Genomic DNA, 26,203 nt, shown 5'->3' on the forward strand with positions numbered 1-26,203 from the left:
CTTGATTGGGCTTAGCTACACGTATCTCAGACTAGTCCTAAACCGATTTAGCTTAGTTTCCTTTCTACTTTTTTTTACTCAAACCTCTTCTTCCTCACTCTCCATTACTTTTCGACTTCTTCTTCTCATCAACAACCATAATTTCATCTGCCAGACTTCTTCTCATCAACCCAAGAAGTCATTTTTGCAGTTATCATCAAAGCGAGTTTCAAATCACCATCATAAATTCGCACTCTCTTTCAATTTCTCACCCTCAAAAAACTATCGCAAATATGTCATATGGAGGAGGATATGGTGGCGGCGGCCGTGGTGGCGGTAACGGGTACGGAAATGGAGATTCCTCATATGGCAGAGGCAACTCTTACTCCAATGGATATTCAAATGGGTATGCAAAAACCTACGAGTTTAGATATTGTTGATAAGTTTTCGCGCATCGCGTTGCATTGTGTTGAGTGGGTGGGAGATGAGGCTAAGGCTAGCGTTTCGCTTTGAAGCTGAAGCCTAATCTCTCATCGCGATCACAATGTAGCACCATTTTATTTCATGCATTCGTTCCGACCTGCTGATATTTACTGACGTGTAATTTACAGTGGATCTAATGGATACTCTGGAGGCGGTGGAGGTGGTTACGGAGGTGGCAGAGGTATGCAAACAAGTTTTTCACACAATTATAATCAATGCTAACAATTTCCACAGGCGGCGGAGGTGGTGGCGGAAATGTCAACGGCTACTCTGGAGGAGGCGGTGGCGGTTACGGAGGAGGTGGTGGATATGGCGGTGGTGGTGCTGGTGGAGACCGCATGAACAACCTTGGTGCTAACCTCCAAAAGCAAAACTGGGGTAAGTTTGAGAAGCTCTTGATAAATAATCCGCAAGACAAAATGCTAACTTCCTTGCGTAGATCTCAGCACCATGCCAAAGTTCGAGAAGTCTTTCTACAAGGAGGACCCAGTCGTTGCTGCTCGTTCAGAAGAAGATGTTGCCAAATTCAGAGCTCAGCACAACATTGCCGTTCAAGGCCCAAACATTCCAAAACCTGTCGAGACCTTCGATGAGGCTGGATTCCCTGCATACGTCATGACCGAAGTCAAGGCCCAAGGTTTCCCAGCGCCTACTCCTATTCAATCTCAAGGTTGGCCTATGGCTCTCTCCGGACGTGATGTCGTTGGTATTGCCGAGACCGGTTCCGGAAAGACCCTCACCTACTGTCTTCCAGCCATCGTACACATCAACGCACAACCACTTCTCGCTCCTGGTGACGGCCCAATTGTCTTGGTCCTTGCACCTACCCGTGAGTTGGCTGTTCAAATTCAACAAGAAATCACCAAGTTCGGAAAGTCCTCCCGTATCCGCAACACTTGTGTTTACGGAGGTGTTCCTAAGGGTGGTCAAATCCGTGACCTCGCCAAGGGTGTTGAGGTCTGTATTGCCACTCCGGGTCGTCTCATTGATATGATCGAGTCTGGCAAGACCAACCTCCGTCGTGTTACATACCTTGTTCTCGACGAGGCTGATCGTATGTTGGACATGGGTTTCGAGCCACAAATCCGTAAGATTCTTGGACAGATCAGACCAGATAGACAAACTTGCATGTGGTCTGCTACTTGGCCAAAGGAAGTTAGAGCCCTTGCCTCTGATTACTTGAATGAATTCATCCAAGTCAACATTGGTTCCTTGGAGCTCTCTGCTAACCACAGAATTACTCAAATTGTCGAAGTTGTTTCTGAGTTCGAGAAGCGCGATAAGATGACCAAGCATTTGGAAAAGATTATGGAAGACAAGGATAACAAGATTTTGATCTTCACAGGAACCAAGCGTGTTGCTGACGATATCACACGTTTCCTTAGACAAGATGGATGGCCTGCGCTCTGTAAGTACTGTCGTGAGCTTCCATGTGAGCATTACTAACAATATTCAGCTATTCACGGTGACAAGCAACAAAACGAGCGTGATTGGGTGTTGAATGAGTTTAAGACTGGCAAGAGTCCGATCATGGTTGCTACTGATGTAGCTTCGCGTGGTATTGGTATGATTAAAACCCCCTCCCCCCTCACAGCAACGTTCAGTAGCCTTTTTAGTGGTGCTTTACTCTCGACGCTTCGGCGCTTCCTAGATTGCGTTATATTGCCCGGGCCCTATCGTGTCTTTCGGTTCTCTAATTTTAGGGTGTCTTGGATCCTTAAGTGTAGCATAACCGTGCTGCGCTCGTAATTCCAAACTCGACAGTACTTTAACAGGTACCAGATATGGAATTGGCATTTCTTGACTTGATCAAGCTGTCTCCAAGACTCCCATCCCAGAGAGCCTGGATGTGTTGGATCACCTACCCTGGCATAAGCCGCATTGGACAGTTTCATGCCAGTCGCCGAGAGAGTATTGGATGCAGTCAAATGCAGCTTCTTCATGAGCCGCCCTGGACCGTTGCTATACCAATTTTTTCTGTTCTTGCTAACCCATCAATGAAGATGTCCGAAACATTACCCATGTGTTCAACTATGACTACCCTAACAATTCGGAGGATTATATCCATCGTATTGGTCGTACAGGTCGTGCTGGACAGAAGGGAACCGCAATCACTCTCTTCACCACTGACAGTATGTGTAACATCCGCTCTGAAGTTTCCATTGGCTAACAACATCTCCCAGATCAAAAGCAGGCTCGTGATCTCGTGAACGTTCTCACTGAAGCTAAGCAGGTCATTGATCCTCGTCTTGCTGAGATGACCAGATATGGAGGTGGTGGCGGAGGTAGAGGTTATGGTGGACGTGGCTACGGCGGTGGCCGTGGACGTGGTGGCGGTGGTAAGTTATTCTAAACCCCCTTACCTTCTTACTCTTCCTTGTTCCATCAAACGATGGGACTAACAGAGCCGTTGGTAGGCAATTTTTCATCTTCTAACGCTGCTCCTTTAGGTGGAGGCAGACGTTGGTAAGATGTCCAATCCCGATCGATCGAAACGGAGTTATAACAACGACGACTATCGATAATCAACTTTGATGACGACGAAAACACGTATATTCATCCCATGGTCGTTTTGGCGTTTTGGTTCTCTTAAAAAGGGTAGGGAGGGGTAGAACTGCCTTAACGTGATTTTTGCGCACCCTTTCAAAAATTCTTCTGTAATCTGACCTTTCTTTCTCTTTTATTTTATGAAAAAATTGGGTGGCATTGCCATGAATTAGACTGAGGGTTGAGGCTGGATGGATGGTATTATAGATTGCTTCACATTTTCATGTCCCTCCGACAAAGAGATGAAGGCTAGGATTTGTATGTGCTTTTAACTTGCGTTCCTTCTTTCATAACTAGAATGCTCTCTGTAGCTAGTTTTAACTAGAAAACATCTCGTATTAGATCAAAAATAGTATAAAAATATGAGATCGCTTTCTTCTCGATCATTAATGTTTTACAATACCTTATGCTGTGAATGCTCTTGTACCCTTCTACGAAATGTAGGAGAATTCACTGGCGAAGATGGCAAAACTAATAAATAGATGCTGTAGCCTGTGGGTTTGGTGCAAGTTCTTGCCAAAGTCCCAGTCAGTGCATGCGTGCACATCATAGTTTTATCAACTAGAAGAGCAAGTCATCATCTGCTTGTGGACAAAAACAGCACTACACAAATCACTCAAGCAAAACCATACATACAAGTCACTAACAAGTCACTAGTAAATAAAAAGCTGTTTGCTATCTTCATTTTAATTTGAATTCAAAATATTGAGAATCTGGTTTGATGTCGAGTATCGAACAGGGTGTTTATTCTTGGTGTCTTGTTTTCTTTTTGTCCTTTTGGATGTTGTATCTTGAAAAGTAGAGTGAAAGTTAGAGATGAGTGAAGCAAAAGAGATCTCTTCACTTCTTCATGCATGCTACGGCTTGAAGGTTCTGCTCACGCATCACAAGTAATCATCTAACGACCCCAATGAGAGTGGTGGCGCTCGAAACCTGACTGAGTCGAGGGTTGGCGATGCTGGAAGAGAAGGTTTCTTGCGGATGTAGTGCATTCAAATGGTGTATGGGTGTCTGGAGAATCTACGGTTTTATGTGATAACTTTCGCTGGCTACTGTGTTTATGCAGTTGTTGGTAAGGTCGGGGGTTGGAGGGGCTCGAGAGGGTTTGGGGATGAACATAGTGAATGACTTCAATTCAATGGCTGCTGTATTGCAACTCTAAGAGAATGCGAAAGAGATTAGTCTTTTTTGTTAGCACTTATTTAAGGCCTACTATTTCCTGTATATTCTAGTTCGAGTCTCAACAGCACATTCTTTGCCTTATCTTGCAAATTATCATACTTGTCATCGATCACAATGGGTTTTGCAACTCGAATTTTGTTTGCGCGGCAAGCTCTGCTCACGCCTCAATTACACCACAATACTCAACACTGTCACCGTCTGTATAATGTTACCAACGCTCGTTTCTCACAGATTTCGCAACGATTTCCACAGATGCGTCACCTTTCCCAAGTAGCAAATGACAACTCAGCAACCAAGTTTGAGCCACTGCCAGATCATGACCAACACTTAGTAAAGGCGATTGAGCAGATAGTTCAAGAAGACACCGATTCTCCTGCGAAGCGTACTGGAACCGTGGCATGCTATGAGACATGTGGTCCCACCCGCTGGAACCTATTCCGACAAGCTTTTGACAAGCTGCCTATAGAGCAATGGGAGAATAAAGTGAGAGAAGGAACGGATCCGGAAAGTCTTAGGGTACTGTGGGAGTTAAGGACGTTCCAAGGAGGAGAAGATACAAGTGTTGTTGTGTTGAAGAGGTATGTTTTTTTTTTCTTGCCTCTGGTCGAATGTTTCGGCGTTTTGGAATATAAAAGCTAACTGTGGTAGGAGATTTAACGACATGCCGAAAGTGAGTGGGAATCTTTGGGTCGATGAAGAAGAAGATGATGATTCGGATGAAGACGATTCGGTCGATTCGAATTATGAATACGGTTGGAATGATTCGGATGATGATGACGATTCGGACGACGATGACGATTCGGACGACGAGGATGATTCGGACGACGAGGATGATGAGAAGGGCACATGCAGACGATCGGGACTATACAAACGGAGACGATGTCTTTTGTGCCTCGACCCAAAATAATGGGATAAGTTATAGTTCCAGGGTTGAGAATAAATACCAAATTCTACTCATAAGAAGTGAAAACATTTGAATGTAGCAAGTGAAACTAGTCTACCTAGTAGTAATAATTGACGTGTACGTCCCTTCAAGCTCGTTTGTATCTTCTCATGACCCAGCGAGCCGGTCTGTTGTTAAATCTACCAAAAAAAAAAAAAAACTATCTAGGCCGATACAATATCATACCCAAGACAAGTCGGACGATATCCATCAAAATCTCGGTACCGGCGAAAGAGATGCGGAGGGTCGGACATCCCTTTTCAGATTTATGATCGGCAACCAGTATTACTCTTGGCGACGAACACAAAATCAACGTACAATCTTTGTGCCAGCTTCGCCAGCCAATACGCGGCAATTACTAATGTTTTCCACCTTGTTGTAAATTCATCTAGTGCGCCGATACTAATTTGAAGCTTGGTTTAGCATTTGATCTTTGTGACAACTTTAATCTTATGCTTCAAATGAGTGAGTGGGCCTAGAGGGCTTCTTCGGTTCAAGAGGTGGAAGTATGGATCCGTATATGGGAATGAGAAATCCTTGACTTGACATTGGAACTTCACAGGATGAATGAACTAGCGAAGGATGTGTATAGTATAGTATAGCAACTTTCTTTCCACGGCAATTGTCTGGTTTAGAATATAACTGCAGTGTACTTATCAATGTAACAACTTGGCTTGGGTAGTACCAGTTTCTCAACTTGTGGCGCAAGCAGATCGTTTCGGATCAATCTGCGTTACAATATGTAACCATCAAGCAAAACCCGTCCACTTCGAAATCACTGCAATATTCAATGTCGGGACCGAATGCAACAATTGAGGTATTATTCTAATTTGCTGGTGTTCAGCTCCTTCATGTACTCACTTTTTAGTATCAAATATAGAAATACCCAACTGCGCCGTCGCCACAAGCGACCAATCATTTCGCATCCGACGGCCCGCCTCGCATGATATGAGATGAACTTCGGGACCGACAAGATGTCGATATGCAACAAATCTTTTGAAAGAAATTGACCATTGGCTGATATTGGTGCTATAACTATTGCTATGCGAAGAAAGTATGGTTCTAGATGCTTCGTTCGACTCGGGCAACCAGATGGTAATATATGGAGCATGTCCTCATCATGGAAGCCAAAGGGGAATGCTTGTCGCCAGTGCTGACAGCATTCTAGATACAGTCTCTAATAGTTCATGCTACATTTTCCTCGGAATCAGAGGATATGTGGCTTTTCTGGCGCTGGTTTCTTCCTCGTTGTTTCTCATTCCGTTAATCCGATATAAACTTTCATACTGTTGCACAAATGCTGGAAAGGGGGCTTAACGACATTCGCCCACCTTTGAGATTGAATACCATGTTGACAACTACTCATAAGACAACGCCAACAATACAGAGGATATATTCTTGCAAGCTTAGCAATGCAGCGGCGAGAAGATTGCTAAGCCGTGGTTATTTGTGTTACTGATGTTAAAACTCGAACACCTCGGGGGGGCTTCAAACGCATACATTATGTGACACAAGATCTTACAAAGCATATCATCAAGACATTGCATATTGTGAACTTCAGACGATTCTCTCATATCTCACTATTGAATCTGGATTTAGCACTCCTCATTCCCGTTATGTTTTGCTTTCAGTCTCTTCTCTCACAGCAATACTATGCCACCCACTACCGCCGCAAGTAGATTCATGGACCAATGGGAAATTCAAACCCAGCAGTATTCCTCCAGTTTTCGTCCATACACCCTTTAACTCCTTACATAGATTCATTACAGATCAAACAATGGGGTTTTCGGTCTTGAATCCAACCCATTCATTAATGAAACAAATGTCGAGAGTCGAGGAGCACTCCGGTAGTCTATGCTCTCACTGTCGTTGCGAGCCGATGCTCTTTCCAACCTTGGTTAATGAACGTTTGGTCTCAACAGTCTATACGGAGGAGTACAAATTGAATAGGCTCATTCTATTTTCTGGCATGATCGTCCTCACTTTTATAAAATCCGAATTCTCCGTAGACAAGAGCAGTATACATGTTCCCCCCACACGTGGTTCGGATATACCGGCGAGCAAAATACTCCGAGTCGATTTATCTGGGCGGGTCAGCTAGCTAAACGTACAAAATCATTCATTATTTAGCATGGGCAGGTCTAGAAAAATCCTTCCATCGAGGGGTCTCCAGGTGAACGAAAAAACCCGGACATTTAAAAAGTTCTCTCTTTCAAAATTATACATCAAATCAATTCATCAATTTTTCAATCTCCAAAAACAAAATTAGCAATAGGAAGATCTTCAATTCTGTATGTATTGAGAATTTTTATTATTTGATTTACTGTTGATGATATTATATAGTATTGAAGTATAAGTAGTTTTAATAGTGATCTAAATTTCGGTGATTTGGTGTACGGTTTTTTTCATTCACGTGAAGGGGGTGAGCTCGTTAACTTTTTATCTCACATTCCTCATAACTGATACCCCTCAATTCCTACCTCGTAATCCACCTTTACTTCAAAAAGATGTGACCCACCGCCATCACCAATTCCCTAGCACATCCAAGCACGGTATTCTTGACACGAAAAAGAACAAGCCACAACAATCTAGAATTATCGTTTCGACTCCTATGTACTCTGTCTTTGTTGGAACTTTTCCGCTTCGCCTTTTCTCTTGGCGTTCCTCAAACCCAATTCATCTCTCCAAAAAAGCAAAAAGAAAAGAAACATACAACAGTGGGGATTCGCTGGTGGTCACCCACCCAACTACTAATCCACCGATCTGAAGCTTGTGTATGGCAGAGCGGACGGGATGCCCAATTCTCTTCAGTCTATGGTCGTATGTGTCAGAAATTGATGTATCTAAATGCTTATATCAACAAAAAATTGCACCTCATCCAGCAATTATTTGGAACCCAAATCATACTCTTTTCCCTAACCTTCCTCCAATTCTTTCGTATGACCAAGCTGCATAGCAAAAGTCTATACAAATAATCCCATTCCTTAAGCACCTTGTTGAATGTCTGCTTCTTATAAATCACCCTCATTACATCACCCCTTCTTCAGTTGTGATAGCTAATCATGAGATCTCTGATTTGTAGGTCAAATTAACTTTGCAGCGTTTCCAATTTCATGGCCAGCATCTCCAGTTATTCACCAATGCATGGGGCGATGTTGCCTCGTGCGCGCGAATAGTACTCGGAGGGTTTAACATACCGCATGGTTTCAAGACGGGGGATCTGGATTCCGGTCAATTTCCAGAAAGCTTCGCTGCGCGCCTGACATGTTGCCTCGCCCTCATATACCGATGCCCAGGTTGATAGATCAGCGAGAGCTTGTGACACATATGAGCTACTGAAGTGCCCCATGAGTAGATTTTCCAACAACTAGAATACGTTTCTTAAAATTGTGTGGAGCTGTATCAAAGTTCGAAAGCATAGAATGCCAAATATTGGCTTCTGCTTCTGATTCTCTTTGCTTCTATCCTGACAAACGAGCTAAGCCGTCGACAATCTTGGTGACAATTGCTCAACATTAAGGAGAAACTTCTGAGCCGAGCTCCTCGATGAATTTGCATGATCTGAGCTGCATTGACAAAACTCTTTCCCAAGCGAGAGAACATGCGTATATCATCCGATGAGAGATATCAAACTCTGACTCTACTTGATGTCTTCTCCTTAAGCTGAGGAGTGAGATCACTATTTGACGTCTACGCGCTGACATCATCCTAAAAGCTTCCACTCACGCCAACGCTTTGTACAATTTCCCTGGTATCTCCCAGCTCATTATTGGTTTGTTTTTGGAATGGTGCCAGTATCAAACTACCAACCAAAATGGTATAGGCCCCCCAAGAGCAAGCATATCCACGTCTTCCTTCACCTCTAAAGCCTATGATAGTATCAACATTGTGAAGAGCAAGTATCATTACCTTCTCGCTCAGCGTTAATTGGCCGCGCAACCACCCTGCGGACACGGTTAGGAAAGCCATGACTTATAAGGATGGGAATATATTTGACGCTTTGAATGGGTTCAGCGTCAGACGTGGAGACGATTGCCGTGCGATGGGCAATGGACAATGAGATACATATAATAAATTGCTATTTCTTCGTCATTAAATTGTAAGATGTGTTGATGTATGTCATTAGTGGTGTACTGAATGCAGCTTGAGAGAGTATCCTAGCTTACACATTTAGTGGAATAGTATCATGGAGTATTTGAAAGCCTATAAAGATCTAGCCATATGAAGAAGCATCGCATAACGAAAATTCTCAATGTAGAACTAGACCCAGTGTTACAAGTGTGCTTGTTTTACTTCCCTTTAATCTAATGCCAATGAGCCAGGTGGATATCTGATCAGTCCTAGTCCGACTGGGTAGCTTTGATGATCATCGAGCTTTCAAAGCTGGCAAAAGCACAACTGAATCCAGAACTGCTGTTTGAAATGCAGGATTGAACTAGAAATCCATTGGATACGGTAAATGTCAATCAATGCGCGGAAGGTTGCTTCCTTCGAGCCTCTACTGTCGATGTCGAGGCGGTGTGTCATGGATAGCCGCAGAGCTCACTCATCCGTCGATCTGCATTAGAAAACTTCAAAGAATAAGGTCAATGGTGTATACATAGCATTCATATTGAAGTAAAAAAAATCGCATGAAGCAAGCGGCTGTAATTTTTTCCCAAGATCTGTTTGATAAAATTCACCTGACACCATAGGGAACGAAAACATGCACACACCTATATATATATATATATATATATATAAAGGCAAACTAAGTACATAGGGTATCAATCCATATATCCATCAACCATCTTGATTAAAGAGAAAAGAAAGCCCTGGGGTATATTAGAAATGGTATAGCATGCACGCTCCTGCACACATTTCAAAACATAACAAAGGGTCGAACTATGTCAGACCCATTAAATCCCTTTTCCACAGCGAGTCAAGCAATCGAAGTATTGTGGCGTTGGTATCAACATAGACTCCCGACCACCTATCTCAACCTCATCTCGTAATGTGGGGAGAACTTCATGTAACTGCAAATGCGATTGTCCTAGCATTTTGTTTCGTGAACATCGTATCGTACAGGAATAATTAAAAGAAGATCCGAAATCTTCGTATTATACATAGCTAATTCGAATATAGTTAATTATAATAAAATTATGTTTATGTCGATCCTGTTGTTCCTGTATATCCGATGATTTCTCGGTCATCATCAACTAATCTACCGTATCTTCATAGATATTAGCACTGTGCCCGAATAGAAATGTAGAAGAGAATGGAACTTACTCAAGCATTAATCTGAAGAACCACACTTCCAGGTCTTCGTTCCTAAGCACATGATCTGCCCAATCTCTTCCCTGGAGGGCAATTCGTTCTGCTTCTTTCCTCCCAACATCCTCTCCTGCAAACCATCGTACTGACTCAACCCATTCATCGCCTCTTAAGCTTAATGGAATATAATGCACCCAAGGCTTCAGCCATTCCTCGTGCCATTCTCTGAAGACAGCCATTTTATATACGAGACTTTTACTTTTCAAGAAAGCGTAAAATCGTCCACTGAAAGCATTTCCATCCATATCAAGTAGATACTTGTATTTCCATGCATCTTGTTGCTTCGCCGCCTCCTTAACATCAAAGAAATTCTTTTGGGCTTCGCAATCCCCAGGGTCGCATTGTCCAACGTGAGAGAAAAAGATGTCAAAAATTTCCTTGTAATCGCTTCGTGGTACACTCTTCACTTGCCAATCTTCCTTTGTCTCTTCACCTCGATTGACCAAAATCTTTGCTTGATCACCAGCGTTGACTTTTTGTACCACTTTTTGTCTGTGCTGCCGTCTCCAGCCACCATCTCGACTAAACCCTCCGGTTGTCGAACCCCTCCAGTATATTTTGTCTTTCTTATCCTTCCATGCCTTGTCTTCAGCTTCCTCGTATGGTACCTTGCCATACCAGTACCAAGGAGATGGATATAATATATCGGAGAACGACGAGATCTTTGATTGCGAGAAAATTGGGAATAAGTCATGCACAATGTTAAAGGCGTTGGGACGGTCGAAAAACCCGAAGGATTCGCTAAAAGAAGGGGATTGGCAAATATCTGAGAACGCAGTTTGGTTATACACAAATCCCAGCTCCGTCACGGCATAACTACCGTAATTGTCCTCTTTCAGTCCATCGTTGAGACCTCTGGCGGCACTATCTGGAGGGCAAGACATCCTTGAATGGGTCCAAGTTGGCTGATGAGAAAAAACGTTGAATCGCGTAGTCTTTACTTCCGGCACTCGTAGGCCATCGCTAGTGATATCAATCGGTCTAGGCGACCATGAGTTTCTGGGGGCTTCAACAGAATTTGCATTCGGCATATTCTGATCTTTTGCAACATGTACTAGCCGCGCCAAATCTTCATATGGCACAACCACACGAGGTTCATCGTGAATGTTGAAGCAGAGATCCATGTCAGGGAGGTACTTCAAAAATGGCTTCATCATTCCTACCGTAGCGTCTTGTTGCCATTGGTTTCCTCCCTCAATCTTTGTAACTTTACCTCCTCTGATCAACAACCCTATGAGATTATTGGGAAAGCCCAATGCCTCCCGTGCTCTCCCCCTTATTGTTTCTGGTTTCAACCCCCAAAACGGTGTTAAGGATGTGTGGATGTTGTCATATTCGTCGATCAGTTTTACACCTTTTGACTTTGCGAAATTATACCATTTGTCGAAATTAGGGGGCGGAGGTATTCCATATCGCTTTCTATATTCTGCCACAGCTTCCTCCAATGTCTTCGATTGTTTCGCTTTTGTATTCTCGAAAGCCTGCTCGTTATCTTTGATTAATTGATAGATTGGATGCGAAGGACCGATATGATATGAGGCCTCCTGCGGTTTCTTGACATCATCAAAGGAAGTAGGTATTCGATTAGGTATGCTTGGCTGTTTCGGTTTCTGATTAGAGGACGGGAAAGAAGTCGAATGGTATGGAAAGGGCGCTCGCAGGTAGAATATCGAGAAGGTAGCCAAAGTAAGAATGCTAATCAGCAGTAGAAATTGGCGAGACTTCATTTTCCGCCGCGTCTTCATTATCATTGCGCTGAGAGAAGGTCTGCTTGTCTCATCATGTCCATCGAATGGAACAAAGTGCACTTGTTCAATGCGCTGTTGGAACGCCGCACTTGAGCTCCTACGACGAGTTTGTCCAGCCATCGTAACGGTTGGGCCAGAAGCAGACTCTTTGTACAATTTACTGCAACTTTCGGGTGCTTGTGAGACCCCCTTGTTCTTTGGATAATTGTTAATTTATCCTTGCACAACGAATGCGGCCTTCCTGCCGACTTTGGAATATAGGGATCGAGACGCGCATTCGAGTGGAGTGGATAAAGTCGTATGCAACCGTGATGAAAACAAAAGGGAAGTACAGTATAAAATACGACTGTTTGTAGCGTGCGTGTGAGTGGCGACGAATTGAAAATTTCGCAGGATCTTGTTTCTCTTCGTTGGCTGGAGTGAATTGCTGGTGATTTACGAGTATTTTCTTGTAATACTTTCGTCCCAGAGTTGCTGGTTGTAGTGGGGATTCCTTCCGATGTTCTGGCCACAACCACAATGCTACCATATGGACCATACTCGAAGCTCCCACTGGGTGAATAATCCCGAACCAATGTTCCATCCATCCTTCCATTTCTTGACAAAAGTTATGTTAATCTCACCATATTATACAATCAATAGTACTCCTTTTTCGTGTTATGAACGATTGTGCAAAAGGAGTTGTGTCTGAGCGAATCTGATCCAACGAACCTTGGAAGTATTTTGTTGTGGTTCTACCGGGAGTCAAGGACGCTTGAAATTAAGTGTAATTCATTCTGGGGTGTAGTAAAGTAAGCCGTGATATGGCGTGACACATTCCTTCATCCATCCTTCTCTGTCTCGATGTATTTTCCAAGAGTTTGTATGCATACCTAGTAGATAAGAATGTCTTCGGTGTCTAAGCCCCCCCCAAAGCGTAGGATAAGGGTAACATTGATGTTTACGCCACGAATATGTATCTTGAGTCGACACATTCAGGAGTTTTCGTAGACTCTACAACATATTTGCTCAATGCCAATGTAACATAACATAACATACGGGGTAAACTACCGTAAGCTGACAGTAGCGCTATACGCGCGCCTTAGATTATACCGCTAGAATTGTCTGTTGCTTAATCGAATGGAGTAACTTCGCCAATGCGAAGTATCGTTTATATAGATCCAGCTACAACATCATGAAAACCAACACACATCACTTTGTACGATTTGAGAACAAAAATTATGGAATCATGAAATTAAATTGACTTTTGGTAATAGACCTATCTATTCTTCAAATGAAGAATTCGAAACATGCGTAAAGCAAGAACGAAATGGGTATATTCAGCGACCTGTTCTAGATATTACTCCAACCCCGGAAGCTGGGGACCCTAGATGGCTATATTTCTCATGATAATTTGTATTCCTTTATTGGTATTTTTCGTCTAGTAGAAGAAACCGAGGACCTTTCCGGCAACGTGCTTGCGTCTAGCCTCCTCGTGGTCCATGATACCAGCAGAGGTGGTGAGGACGATGTGTCCGAATTGACGGGATGGCAAAAGCTTGACAACCCACTTCTCGAAATCCTCAATCTTGACGTTGTATCTTGGGGAGATAACACCGGTCTTGTTAAGACTGTACCAGAATTAGTAATATGTTCTCAATAGTGGGATAATAGTTTCTGCTTACCGGCCGTTCAATTGAACGACGACCTTTCCGGAACGGTGGTCATCAACCTCCTCGAACTCTCCAATGTAGCCTACAGAGAGATATTAGTATGTTGCGAAAGATTAAACATATAACTTCATAAATAATAATCAGAGAACGTGTAAGATCCGCGCAGTTTGATATATCGGCAACTTAAAGGACTTTGATCGTGTGGAGTTGAGATCATTATCTAGTTATCATGCCGAATGAAGGAAAAAGAAGAAATATTTGTCGACATACCGTGCTTTTGCATGACACCGAGGAACTTGACGATGACCTTGGAGGATGGGCGGATGAGAACTTGACGCTTTCCGGCCTTCTCAGCGTTGTTGATGGCGTTGAGCGCATCGTTGAGGACTGAAGTCTTAACCATTTTGACGGATAGAGATTCTCAAATAATCTGCTTGATCAAAGATGAGGTATCTGCGGGGTCGATATGTTAGCCTTCAAGATTTCTTAAGCATAAAGAGTGCCCTCATGATTGACAAGAGGGTTCTAAAGCTCGTGTCGAATGATAGAGTGAGTAGTGTCGACATCTTTCAACTGCTATGAATTCATGGTGACAATCGATATAGGCCGAAGCTTATCGATTATCGAAACCAAAGAATACCACAATTACAATTGAGTAGATGATCGATTTGCTCCTCTTTGTCAATCATGAAGGTCTTTCGGAAAAAAATGCCATCGTAGCAATGTGTACACACCTCGTTGTAGAATGGGCGTTGAAGTTGTCGTGAGAAGGGATTCAGAATAAATTTCAAGATCGTGGGATTTTCAATCAAAATTTACTATGGAGAATTTTAAAATTCATTGTGGGAACTTTCGTGATTACCTAATTGGTCGCCTGTGCTAGGGTCTCGCTAAACGCAGAATAATATCAACACAAGATTCTGAAGCTAATTTTCTCCATACATTAAAATACAAATATATCAACATACTCTTCGAGGACCTAAAGATATCATCACAATCAAGATGGTAAGTTGCTTTTTTGTTATTTTTCGGTCGAAAAGGTTCATCGATTGTATGCGCCATTGGCGCAATGAAGTCGCACACTTGGGACACATCCCCCCACCAAGATACGAGATACAATGAGATGGGTTTTTACATGAAGCAATCGTCGCTAACGGTCATTCCCCTCATAGTCTGACGTAGAAGAGCCAACCTCCCCAATTGTCGCCGAGGCCGATGAGGTCGAAGTTTCCGGAGATGCATCCAAGGGACAAATGTCCGTTATCGACGCATTGAAGGGTGTCCTCAAACTCGCACTTATGCACGATGGTCTCGCCAGAGGTCTCCGTGAAGCCTCCAAGGCTCTCGACCGTCGCCAAGCACACATGTGTGTTCTCAACGAAGCATGTGAGGAGGAGGCATACAAGAAGTTGGTCGTTGCTCTCTGCTCCGAGCACAAGATCCCCTTGATCAAGGTTCCAGACGGAAAGCAATTGGGCGAGTGGGCTGGTTTGTGTAAGTGTATCCGGTATACCATTATCTGGGGCTATCGCTGACATATATTTAGGTGTTTTGGACCGTGAGGGTAACGCACGCAAGGTTGTCAACTGCTCCTGCGTTGTCGTTAAGGATTGGGGTGAGGAGTCTCAAGAGCGCACCATGCTCCTCAACTACTTCCAAACCGAGCAATAAATACGCCACGGAGATGGAGTTTCTATAGCGGATACACATTGAATCATTCGGATTTACACATATAGCGTGGATTACTTGTGGCAATGACATTGGCTATGGAGCATCAAAATTTCGTCCCTTTTCGCACAGTGAACGCACGTGAACATGCATCTTCATCGGCCTACATCATAATCTTCTACCGATCGCGCCGCATCTTTTGACTTGTGCTTCTGTCGTTCGTGGAGAAAAATTATTAATTCTGAAGCAAGCTAGGTTCTCAGCCCTATCCATGGGCTCATCTAGAACCTTTCTCATGCACTCCATTGAGATGACGCAAACGACGCCCAACACCCTTCAGCTAGTAATTTAATCGCCCCCTTACCATGCACATCCTATACACCAGTTTCTTTCTCATCCTTCAATTCACTACATTAGATTGCTCTTGCCTACTTCCTCCCTTCAACCATAAGAATATGATAGCCAAACCCCGTCTTCACTTCTCTATACTTTGGCTTCGCCGTAGTACTTGCTTCCATCTCAAAAGCCACCTTCTCAAATTCGGCATCTAGATCACCCCTCCCCTTCCATCCCAAAGCTCCTCCTAAAATGAACCTTCTGGTCAGCTCCTTTGCCTGAAACTCACACCATTCGAAGAAAATGTCTACAAAAGTGACTTAGCAAACAAGAAAAAGACATACCAGCTCTTGCCTTATCCTCAGACATCTCCCGAGCCACACTATCAAAGCTTGCGCCCGCCTCTAATTTCTGGAGAGCTTCCGTCATTTTACTATGTTTGGAGCACTATTGTAGGCATGCATATCAATATCCTGTCCACTGATCATTCCCAATCACAAAGGAAGCATTCAAACATCAGGTGACGCACAAGTATATGCCGAACATTAATTTGCTGGGCTCCTTTAACTTTCGTTTCTTTCGCATCGCCCGTGTCGTTTCCTTTTCCTTTTCCTCCCTTTCCGGCGGCTTTCTTGGCTGGTGGCATGTTGGTAGTTTGGGCGACGTAGGATACCAGATTTTTGTTCCGTTGCGATGAAGAGCTGGATGTCTGAAGCTAGATGTTGTTAGCAGAAGAGCGTGACCTTTTGATATCATTGATACAGGCTAACCGAATGTGAATGGAGGGGCATTTGATATGCGTGCCAGGACCTCGGAAATAAATCCCGATGATGTGATCAAAAGTTTGACTTCACTTACAATTTTCTTTGAAGAATTCTTTTCTGATACTCTATCTTTTCCATACATACAATCATTTAGTCGTTATCACAGGATATTGTTTTATTTGTTTCATGTATATATAATTGTACAAACTGTTTCCTCTTCCTTTAATACCTTCACGCTTGCTTGTTTCATATTCATATGTAGAGTTCATACATTTGGTCCAAAAAACGCCCCTCTCTGGGAAAATTACCTATTCTGCTAGACATCGCTTTCATTAGTTTACTACATACCCAAAATGACTCCATCCATAGCTCTCGATGCTGCCGGTGCATGCTCAACCTCTCTCTCAGCCAGCAAAACCTCCTCACCCCCCGACTCCTTCCATCAACTCGTCGCAGACCTCTCCCAAATTCTCGGGCCGTCCTCCGGCCTCACATCCGCGGACGTGGATGTGCAGCAGCTCCGCTCCTTAATGGAGCGTTACATTTCCAACGAAGACGAATGGCGAAAATACGCATTTGCAGATTTGAGCAGAGGCTACACGAGAAATTTGGTAGATGAAGGGAACGGGAAGAGTAATCTGGTACTGGACTCCTTCCAACCTCTCTCGTTTCTGCTCCTGATACTGCCGAACTAACCATGAATCTCTGTCTAGTTAATTCTCGTCTGGAGTCCAGGAAAAGGCTCGCCCCTACACGACCACGCAGATGCGCATTGTCTTATGAAAGTCCTCTCCGGAACTCTCTCCGAAACCCAATATACATTCCCTTCTGTTTCCGCTTCCGCCTCCGGATCCACTACCTCCACATCTTCCTCAACCGCATCCCAACCTCCCAATACCCCTCCCACAGTGATAAAAACCACAACCTACACCGCGAACCAAGTAACCTACATGTCCGATGATCTAGGCCTCCACAGAATATCGAATCCCGATCCCGAAAACGTGGCTGTGAGTTTACATCTATACACACCACCGAATGCAGCGAGAGAGGGTTGTCATATATTCGATGAGAAGACGGGAAGGAAAAGCCATGTTACGCAGTCTAACTTCTACTCGGTGTTTGGAGAAAGAGTTAGCGGACAGGTGTAGATTGTATTGTATGATTGTTTTGAAGATTTGGAGATAAAAGAGATCTAGACTTTGTTTTGTATTTTCGCAAAGACTTAGATATGAGAGAAGATGTAGATGTAAGTTTAAACTGTACAGTATTTAGAAATTGGGATGGAACATGTGATGTCTCATTTGGTGTCGTTGGATATCATTCCAGAAGCTTTTTAGATCACCCTTAACCACATAATACGGCAATACAATGCCTATCTTAGAGAGTTGGACATTATGTGTCAGACTACCCAGGTCCCTACACACTGTTAGAGTAATGCCTGGCTTGAGATTGGTCATGCAATGTCAAATTGTATGATCGAGTTGTCCAAATTATACCCAGCTCGATACATGAAATAGATAATGTGAAGCATAACGGACACTCACACTTCGATTTATTATCGATGCATGACAGGCAATTGTAAGATAGGGACGAGTCAGGCGAATCATTATTCACGTCAAAATTTACTTCAAGGTACTGTTTCATGAATTTCATTCTTAGCATATGTGCTTTTATTCATGCCTCATCAAGGGATATAGAGCCTATCTATCAACAAGTTATTGCTCAGTATTTAGAATTCCATGACTTTCATATGCATCATAGAATAAATCTATTTACACGATGAGCAACAAATCAGACTAGATCTGACCATAGAAAATTTTGTCACAAACTCCAACCTATAACTATGTAACAAACGCTTCAACGCAAGTGAAAAAATTATCTGCCGGAAGAGAAGTCTGGTTGGTAAACCTGGACGCCTCCTTCCTGCATCAACTCCCGAAGAGCCATTGTAGCATACATACTTGAGCCGAGACCAAATTTGACAATGACTGCAAGTCGAGCAGGTCTTGTTTCCTCGGTAACTTCCTCCACAGCTGGTACGGTTGCCATTTCAGTGTCAGTGGATATTTGCTGAGGTAATTCGGATGATTTGGTGTCTTCTTTGATCTCAGTAGCAACTACAGCGGAATTGCCGTCCTTATCCTCAACTTCTACAACTTCGATAGCTACTTCATCTTTCTTGTTTTCGCCAACAGATCCCTTTGAGATCTCCTCTGCAGATCTTTTGAGACCAGCAGAGACTCCAAGTTTGACGCCCCCCTCTTGAGTCTCAGTGTCATCATCAGATTCAGCCAATGGAGTTTTAGTGACCTGAGCCTTCGACTTTTCCTCGATATCTGACACTCTGTTATTCAAGATGTTTTCTTCAATAAGCTCGTTCTTCGAACCAAGAGTTTGTTGAGTTCTAACTCCAGTGCGACGACCTTCATCATCCGCAGAAGTTTGAATGAATGTTTCTTGGTAGATTGGTTGTTTGATAGCATCCACATCGACAGGCTTCAATTTTTCTACCTCCCATGCTTCAGCTGCAGCTTTGTCTTCTTCGGCAAGTTTGTTGGGTAGTGCTTTCCAAGCATTATGCTGAGCACTGCCACCATAGACAGCATGATTTTGGCGACCTTGTTCTGCAGCATCGGCCATGTGACGAGCACGTCCACCTTGTTGTCTTCCACCTTGGTTGTACTGAGCGCCATTATCTCGATGTCCGTTCTCCTGTTGATCGTCATTATGATGGCGGTTATTCTCTTGGAAGTTTGCATAGCCGTGCGGGTCGCCTTCTCTCCTAGAATATACGTGGGTTGTTTGAATATGGGAAGGCTCATTATCTTGAGGGTTATTCTTCTCGATGATCTCCAAGTCGGTCTCGACTAGCTGTTCATTTTCATCATGATAAGTCCTGACTTCGAAACTCATGCCCTCTTTGACTCGGCCAATAAGGTGTCTATAGCTACCACTGAGACTAAAGTCCTTAATCTTTCGACGCATATCGGCAGGATCCAGACCACCACCCTGCTCGCTAGCCATGAACTCCTTGTAAAAGTCTCCAATTTCGTTATTGGGGTATTCGATGTCATAACCCGGCATAGGAAGGACAATATCAAATATGGTGAAGGCTCCACTGTCAGCTTCTTCGGCTGAAAGACAGCGTGCACGCTGGAATACTTCATCGGAAGTAAGTGCGGCGTCCCCTCCAGATGCGTGAATCACAATTTCTCCATTTTCATCCACTTCATCTTTTTGTTCCGGAGCTTTGCTTTCTACCAAAACAAGATCACCCTCAATAACTTTATCCCCATAGCGTTCCCATCTTCTGGAAGCTACAACATTCCAAATGAAAGATTGGTATGAATGCACATACATCGTACGGAGATGACGTGAAATGGAGAGTATAGCGCCCGCATAGTCATTGCGCTTGCGCTCAGAAGACATGTGTTGTATGACAGCTCGCTCTGCAGAAAATCTTGGTGGAAGTGAGTCCCTGCCACCGGAGTTCCTGCCAGTTTCCTGAAATTTATGAATAGCAAGAGCACGCGCCATATCATCTCTACCAATGCTGCTGCTGTCTTGGCCTGACTGGGCTGCTGCAAGTGCATCCTCGTTAAACGCGAGCAAAGAATCGACGGCACCCTTGAAGTTACCTTTCAAAATCAGCTTGCCGATTTCATGTGTACCGATTGCGAAGGTACCAAAACGTTGCAACCCAAAGTAATTGAGAAAACCACGGGTTTGCAGGTGTTTAACAGCGTCACCGACAACTTTTTCTGCCGATTGAGCCTTTGCAGCATCGTCCATATCAGTATCGTCGCCGAAATGGCAATCACGCAGTGTGATGGTAAAAACGTTACCCTCGAGATCGCCCAGTCTGAGTGGATACTTTTCATACTTGAAATCACCAACTCTGCACCGATTTCTTAACGTCTTGTTGAGCTCAGCCATACTTGTGAGATGGTGTCGGAAAGCACTAACACGCTGTGCGGTGGCTGCACGGCGATCTTTAGTACCTGCGTAGGCAAAGTCTTTGGGGCCAGTCCTAGTCAACTTGGACAGCAAGTTAATAGTCTCCATGGTGTCCTTGTTTTCCTTATAAAGCGTGAAGTGAAGATATTCTCCGCCAAGTTCTTCCCATCCAACTTTTCCCTTTGGTTTGGGCTGCCCATTTGGTTGACCCCGAAAGTTGCCGCGACCGGAATTGTTTTGGCCTCTACCGCGCTGATTTTGTCCTCTACCACGCTGTTGCTGCTGTGGAGCAGCCGCAAAGATACTGATAGAATTATCATCCAAAGCCTCAGTCTCAAGACGCGATTCAAAACGCGCACGCACGAAGCCATGAATGCGTCCACGGCGGGGTCTGTCGTCGATTGGTTCTGATTTAAGGGAGCCAAATGTAGAAGCTTTAGCAGTGGGCTTCTGCTGGACCTTCTTGTCCAACTCAACTATCTGGAGTGCCAGAGCGTCGCCAAAGTATTCAACAAGAATTTCCATATCATTAGGTCGAATTTCTTTGATATTAACGGCATTTGGTTCCTCAGCTGATGGCTGTGCAGTAACATCACCACTGACTGCAGCAACTAAAGTGCTTGGAGCCACAGAACCGCTGTTGTTTGTAACATCTGCAAGAGCCGCAGTTTCAGCTACAGCAGAGCTAGTAGAAGTGGGTTGTACTGATTCAGTCTGCTTTGAACCTCCTGCTGTTGGTTGGTTCTCTTTACCAATTTCTGTTGAAACGGCAATGGCATTTGCTGCATTCTGCTCAAAACCATTAGTATTTCGTTCTGCTAGAAAAGTGTAGATTGATCCAAGATATCTTGTGGGGTAGTAACTCACTCCGCGTTGGTTGTTCTGGGGAACTTCAATATTCTTAAGGTGAACAACATTCCCTCCTATGGAGATTTCGTTGACCAGGAAATCCGTATATCTTATGCACCATGATTAACTAGAGTTCAAATCAAAAACAAAGGTACAATATGAATAGAATTGTGTAGCCATATTGGCAATGGCCACAATCCATTTGACCGCGATGAAAGCGAAATCAAAGTAATTGGACGTCTCAAACGGCTTTTGCAAGGCAAACGCCATAGTTTGTGGAAGGGCAAATAACAAAACTGTAAGAGCAATCATCTTGAGCCGCAGTGACAAACATCGCATCAGATTTGGGGAAGAAAAGACAAACAAACATACCTCTGCTTCAATATACCTTGAAATCCAGGGTTTTTCTTGTTGACATAATGAAGGATTCCAGATCGAACTTCTTGAGCATGTTCAGGTCGGGAAGATAATGGAACTTCAGAAACCAAACTTTGGCTTGGCTGATCAACCTCCATCTTGTCGCTTGGATTTGCGATTGGATTTAAACTGGTTGTGGTATTCAACTGGGGAGAAGAAGTTGTAGAGGTTGGGGTAGCCAAAGAAGAATCGAGCTTCTGCCTCTTGCGAGGGGACGAACCTTGTTCGTTGCTTTCTAAGCTAGCCATATTTGTCGAGAAAAATTACTTGCTAGCTTAAAATCCTGAATTGGAAAGAACCTCAAATTATTAAATTGGGAAGGTTCCGACGGGAAGGTGAGGTGAGGAGTGAAGACTGAAAAGGAATTGAGATTTTTCTCCAGTTATATGCACGTGACTGCAATTTGCACTAACTACGGCAACCAGCCAATCCCGTAACTTGTGCAGGCCTTCGAGAGGCCATACGCGAGAGAAAAGATATGCCAAAATTGATCACCCCAATAAATTCTATAATGTAACGAATCTGCCACGAATAAAGCAACGAGTGTTCATAGTATGAAGCTAGCCTCTGGATAGCCTTCACTTATAATACTCTCTAAAAGAATCAATTCTTTGGAGTGAAATGGAACATTTGGACTGTTGAAGGGTTTCCCCAGTGGTCAATTCCGGTCTGCTGTTCCTCCTACGTATAGGCCGGTCAAGATCAAATGCAGCAAAATGCTCTTCCAATGTCCAAAATGGTTTTGTTGTTTTGTTACACATTTTACCTGAGTGGGTGAGAATAGAATGTTATGGGAATCACTATCACGGAGGACCACCATATCTACACTGATTCGTCAATTCGTTATGTTATATTATGTTATGTATCATATTTCGTTATCATTGTAGCGGGGGCTCGCTCTTTCTCCCACCCTCCTCCAACATCCACTCCCACCATGCCAATCACAATGTCGTTTCAGTTTTACACATTGTGTGCATCTTCAGACGAAGCATACTTGATATGGCGTGGTTCGTTATGGTTCGAATGATAGTGGAAGCGGAAATGCATTCTCAAGCCTGTGAGTCGTGCAATCTAGCAATTTATATGCAGGCTGGTCGTAAGACTTCAATTTCGATACGAAAGCCTTTCGAGCCGCTTCCTTTTTACCTTCCGAAGACTTGTATTCTTTGTAAGCAGCTTCACCTTCACGTGCCTTGATATCATTCTCAATCATCTTGTTGTAAATGATGAAGTTGTCCATCTGCGACGGGGTTGGAATTGCATCCAGGTCTTCCATTGTATTTTGTTCTGAGAGTTCAACTAGGGTTATAGTGTTACGATAGATGTTAGGTCCCGCTGACAGCTTCAAGAGGACTTGGCCCCAACTTTCGATCTTGTAGCTATATAGATCAGCATTTTTATCAAGCGATAAGTGCCACCAGTGGATGTACGGACTGACGAGACGATGCAACAATGGACTTGAAATATTTCTTGATATATCAATTTTCATATCTTAGGAATTGTGACATTGATCCAACACAAATTGAACAACAAAAAGATGGATTTAGAATATCAAACATATCAAACAATTGAAGAATGGATTTGTTAGAAATTTACTCACAGGCCATCAAATCGAACCCCAAGTCTGGGTGCCCTTTCACTTTTCAATTTGTAGCCCCGCAAAAGTCTGATCACATTCCCTACACACGTGAGCCGGCGAGCGTGGTATGCGTAGACTCTCGATTCGATGATATGTACCCATTGTCTCTTCCCAGAACCTTTAATTTCAAACCCAGAGAGCATAGAAAATGCCACTGGTTTACCATTCACTCCCCAAGTAAACCCATCCTTTGCGTCGGGCACAATGCCGTCACGGACCCCACAATGCGTGTTGAGAAACCATCTGCTCATTGTCTGGTAAGCACTTGTACAATAAGGGGTGTGGGGAACTTACGCTCCTGGCTCGAAATTCTCGTTGGCTTCTTTCTCTGAGAATGTCGCGGCCCTTTTTATTTTCCACGTAGGACCATCTAATTTGGATAACTCAGAAGTGGGCTGTAGCTCTATATCCCGAAGACAGCCAGATTCCTTCATGAACTTCAATCGCTCGTCGTCCATGGTATTGAATCTGTCTCCGAAGGTTCCAATCCATTGTTCGCGAAGCTTTTGTGCTTTTCTCATAATCCGTCTAAATGAAGGCCCTTGACTGAGAAAATTGTTCCTTACGTGTTGCAAGATCTCCTCTACTATCTTATCCAGCCGGGCATAAGTGATAATCTCAAATTCTAGAGATGGCCCTTCATCGAGCAAGTCATCGATCAGACTTTCCAGCGTGTGTATTTCATTGATTGGAAATACCGGCTTCCTCAACTCCTTGCGTATGAAGTCTGACTTTTCAAGACGGTAATCGTCTCCGTCTTCATGCGGAGGATTCGACAATACTGATATCTTCGATATGCCGAACAGAAGAGACTGGCCTGAGGAGTCAGAAAACGTTGGAGATAGCGGTATCGAATTGAAAGGAGAGGCCGCAAATTGATGTAGCGGAGCTACCATAATATTAACACGATGTTCCGCCCAGAAGTCAAATTCAGAAGTAAGTTTTATCTTACACATGGGAATTCCTGGTGGGAGTTGTCTCGATGAAATATTCCTCCCTGACGTCGGGAGTCGAACAAGACCATAGGTTTGGTCATCTTTTTCCCGAGTACCATCAAAGCCATCGACAGCCAGGGTCTGCGTCACTATCGTCGAACTTTCGGTGTCGATTTCCTGTATTGTTTCTAGATATATCGGGACCTTCGACAACGTGGGCACCATGTAGTCTGACAGGGACTCACGCTCACTCATCTTAATCAGTATGTTCCCGCACTCCTCGGATGGTATATGGAAAGCGTTACAACATTGGCAGATATCGATCAAGTCTATTCTGGAGTCCTTACAACAAATAAGTGTTTGGATGTGACCTGCATGATCGCAACTTCTCAGAAAATGCGAGCAGATAGTATGTGAATCCATAATGGGCAGGTTCAGAGGACAGTCACTTCCTCTTAAGATTTGTGTCGGTGCGATTCAAATTTCGCCCCGCGAGATAAGTCAAGTAGGCACAACGTTCAGTTGAATAGGTCCTCGAATACAGTGTCGGAGTTTACATTTTCTTCCGCATTTGAATCGCCATTGAATAAACATGTTCTTGTTTTTTTTTGTTTTTTTCCAAAATTTGTTACTTGATTGTTAAATATTTATGTTGTGAGAGTATTAAAAGGAAGGATCGACTATAGAGATTAATGAAGAAATCGACATAAGACTACAGTTTCCCCCTCAGCTGAATGATAACATTATAAGTAGACATAACACTTGCACATTCAATACAAAGTCTAAAAAATGATTCCCCTCCGTTTATCTTCGAAACCCTTCTTTATACAGAGCATACACATCTTGAAACACTGCATTCCAGATTTTCAAAGGACATTCCAAGTGCAACCCCCTCCCCTTTTCATTACAAGGAAATCTCCACATTCCCACCTTCCCCCAAACAAGCAATAACAGGATAAAACCCATGACAAAATCCTCGATATCATAATTCTTACATCTTGGCATGGATATTTCCGTCCCTTTCTACTGCGAGATTCCACATGGGATTTCTTTGTTTCTTTGTTACGTCTTTTCCCATTGTCAACCTGTAACAATCGCTATCTTTCTATTTACGCAGAGGATCATCATCGTGACTCAATTCGAGTATGCTAAATTCTCCAAGTTTAATGGAAGCTATACTTGTCCGCCATAGGTTGAAATCATCAGGGAAGTTAACCAGAAATCGGAATGTGGATTCCTCATTACACCAGGATAGATAACTTTCTGAGTTTCTCCAGGATTTCCTTGCATTCAGTAGTTAATTCGGACCATGGCACACAGACACGTCAAACATCAATCGGTTCGAATATACAGCTCGTTCGTATCAACGCTGACGGCTATCATAGGAATGCAATAGATCCGACCGACTCTATCAGAAGACAAAGCATCACAACGCATCATTAATGACATGTGGATCGAAACTCTCAAATTACCCCCGCATTTGATCATTCTTTACATTCGATTGATTCAGAGCCTCAATAATACATCGTCTCCTTCGCCGGATAATGTATTTGGCGAAAGTCATGATGCTTTGTTACCAAATACAGCGTAGACCATTCGCTTAAGCGGAAAGCTCCTTATTACTATCAAGCAAATTCTTTCGGGACGAGAACGGCAATTTCCCTATATACTAGGGCAATCTGTGTTGTTGATTCATAATGTCGCTCAGGTGTAGGGGCTTGATCCGGTCCCGAAAACTACTAGGTGATTGCTGTTCTAACTCCTGAGAGGTTGCATATGCATTCTTTAATA

At 43.5% G+C, this 26,203-nt stretch overlaps 9 protein-coding genes across 12 annotated transcripts; 4 read left to right on the forward strand and 5 right to left on the reverse strand.

Moving 5' to 3' along the window:
- The first annotated feature begins 113 nt into the window (after nucleotides 1-113).
- BCIN_03g07080 (hypothetical protein) lies at nucleotides 114-3,395 on the forward strand. Of its 2 annotated transcripts, none has more exons than XM_024692126.1 (8): nucleotides 114-385; nucleotides 591-643; nucleotides 697-840; nucleotides 902-1,870; nucleotides 1,919-2,026; nucleotides 2,466-2,594; nucleotides 2,646-2,801; nucleotides 2,880-3,395. In XM_024692126.1, the coding sequence occupies exons 1-8, from the start codon at nucleotides 273-275 to the stop codon at nucleotides 2,930-2,932; spliced, it is 1,725 nt and encodes a 574-aa protein (XP_024547900.1). In that variant the 5' UTR covers nucleotides 114-272; the 3' UTR covers nucleotides 2,933-3,395. The 2 variants fall into 2 exon arrangements, with proteins under 2 accessions (XP_024547900.1, XP_024547901.1); XM_024692127.1 differs by having other exon boundaries at nucleotides 2,913-3,395.
- A 721-nt stretch (nucleotides 3,396-4,116) lies between these two features.
- BCIN_03g07090 (hypothetical protein) lies at nucleotides 4,117-5,225 on the forward strand. Its single transcript, XM_001549848.2, has 2 exons — nucleotides 4,117-4,769; nucleotides 4,840-5,225. Exons 1-2 carry the CDS (start codon nucleotides 4,306-4,308, stop codon nucleotides 5,096-5,098), a joined length of 723 nt encoding a protein of 240 aa, XP_001549898.2. The 5' UTR covers nucleotides 4,117-4,305; the 3' UTR covers nucleotides 5,099-5,225.
- Nucleotides 5,226-9,724: 4,499 nt separating this feature from the next.
- On the reverse strand, nucleotides 9,725-12,907 carry BCIN_03g07100 (hypothetical protein). Its single transcript, XM_024692128.1, has 2 exons — nucleotides 10,403-12,907; nucleotides 9,725-10,346 (listed from the first exon to the last, which is right to left on the reverse strand). Exons 1-2 carry the CDS (start codon nucleotides 12,313-12,315, stop codon nucleotides 10,280-10,282), a joined length of 1,980 nt encoding a protein of 659 aa, XP_024547902.1. The 5' UTR covers nucleotides 12,316-12,907; the 3' UTR covers nucleotides 9,725-10,279.
- A 494-nt stretch (nucleotides 12,908-13,401) lies between these two features.
- Nucleotides 13,402-14,657, reverse strand: BCIN_03g07110 (hypothetical protein). The gene is made up of 4 exons (XM_024692129.1): nucleotides 14,582-14,657; nucleotides 14,118-14,300; nucleotides 13,860-13,929; nucleotides 13,402-13,805 (listed from the first exon to the last, which is right to left on the reverse strand). The coding sequence occupies exons 2-4, from the start codon at nucleotides 14,248-14,250 to the stop codon at nucleotides 13,616-13,618; spliced, it is 393 nt and encodes a 130-aa protein (XP_024547903.1). The 5' UTR covers nucleotides 14,251-14,300; nucleotides 14,582-14,657; the 3' UTR covers nucleotides 13,402-13,615.
- Nucleotides 14,658-14,769: 112 nt separating this feature from the next.
- On the forward strand, nucleotides 14,770-15,624 carry Bcrps12. Its single transcript, XM_001549844.2, has 3 exons — nucleotides 14,770-14,852; nucleotides 15,020-15,341; nucleotides 15,394-15,624. The coding sequence occupies exons 1-3, from the start codon at nucleotides 14,850-14,852 to the stop codon at nucleotides 15,516-15,518; spliced, it is 450 nt and encodes a 149-aa protein (XP_001549894.1). The 5' UTR covers nucleotides 14,770-14,849; the 3' UTR covers nucleotides 15,519-15,624.
- Nucleotides 15,625-15,715: 91 nt separating this feature from the next.
- Nucleotides 15,716-16,567, reverse strand: BCIN_03g07130 (hypothetical protein). 2 transcript variants are annotated; one of them, XM_001549843.2, is made up of 3 exons: nucleotides 16,381-16,567; nucleotides 16,196-16,298; nucleotides 15,716-16,098 (listed from the first exon to the last, which is right to left on the reverse strand). In XM_001549843.2, the coding sequence occupies exons 1-3, from the start codon at nucleotides 16,495-16,497 to the stop codon at nucleotides 15,944-15,946; spliced, it is 375 nt and encodes a 124-aa protein (XP_001549893.1). In that variant the 5' UTR covers nucleotides 16,498-16,567; the 3' UTR covers nucleotides 15,716-15,943. The 2 variants fall into 2 exon arrangements, with proteins under 2 accessions (XP_001549893.1, XP_024547904.1); XM_024692130.1 differs by having other exon boundaries at nucleotides 15,716-16,109.
- A 152-nt stretch (nucleotides 16,568-16,719) lies between these two features.
- BCIN_03g07140 (hypothetical protein) lies at nucleotides 16,720-18,007 on the forward strand. The gene is made up of 2 exons (XM_001549842.2): nucleotides 16,720-17,256; nucleotides 17,329-18,007. The coding sequence occupies exons 1-2, from the start codon at nucleotides 16,969-16,971 to the stop codon at nucleotides 17,761-17,763; spliced, it is 723 nt and encodes a 240-aa protein (XP_001549892.1). The 5' UTR covers nucleotides 16,720-16,968; the 3' UTR covers nucleotides 17,764-18,007.
- Nucleotides 18,008-18,251: 244 nt separating this feature from the next.
- On the reverse strand, nucleotides 18,252-22,167 carry Bcpus7. Its single transcript, XM_001549841.2, has 3 exons — nucleotides 21,794-22,167; nucleotides 21,440-21,530; nucleotides 18,252-21,361 (listed from the first exon to the last, which is right to left on the reverse strand). The coding sequence occupies exons 1-3, from the start codon at nucleotides 22,084-22,086 to the stop codon at nucleotides 18,491-18,493; spliced, it is 3,255 nt and encodes a 1,084-aa protein (XP_001549891.1). The 5' UTR covers nucleotides 22,087-22,167; the 3' UTR covers nucleotides 18,252-18,490.
- Nucleotides 22,168-22,666: 499 nt separating this feature from the next.
- Nucleotides 22,667-24,784, reverse strand: BCIN_03g07160 (hypothetical protein). Of its 2 annotated transcripts, XM_024692131.1 has the most exons (4): nucleotides 24,430-24,784; nucleotides 23,772-24,366; nucleotides 23,439-23,720; nucleotides 22,667-23,217 (listed from the first exon to the last, which is right to left on the reverse strand). In XM_024692131.1, the coding sequence occupies exons 1-4, from the start codon at nucleotides 24,665-24,667 to the stop codon at nucleotides 22,851-22,853; spliced, it is 1,482 nt and encodes a 493-aa protein (XP_024547906.1). In that variant the 5' UTR covers nucleotides 24,668-24,784; the 3' UTR covers nucleotides 22,667-22,850. The 2 variants fall into 2 exon arrangements, with proteins under 2 accessions (XP_024547906.1, XP_024547905.1); XM_024692132.1 differs by having other exon boundaries at nucleotides 23,772-24,784.
- Between the last annotated feature and the right edge of the window lie 1,419 nt (nucleotides 24,785-26,203).

This window comes from Botrytis cinerea, chromosome 3 (genome assembly GCF_000143535.2).
Source record: "Botrytis cinerea B05.10 chromosome 3, complete sequence".
Lineage (NCBI taxonomy): Eukaryota > Fungi > Ascomycota > Leotiomycetes > Helotiales > Sclerotiniaceae > Botrytis > Botrytis cinerea.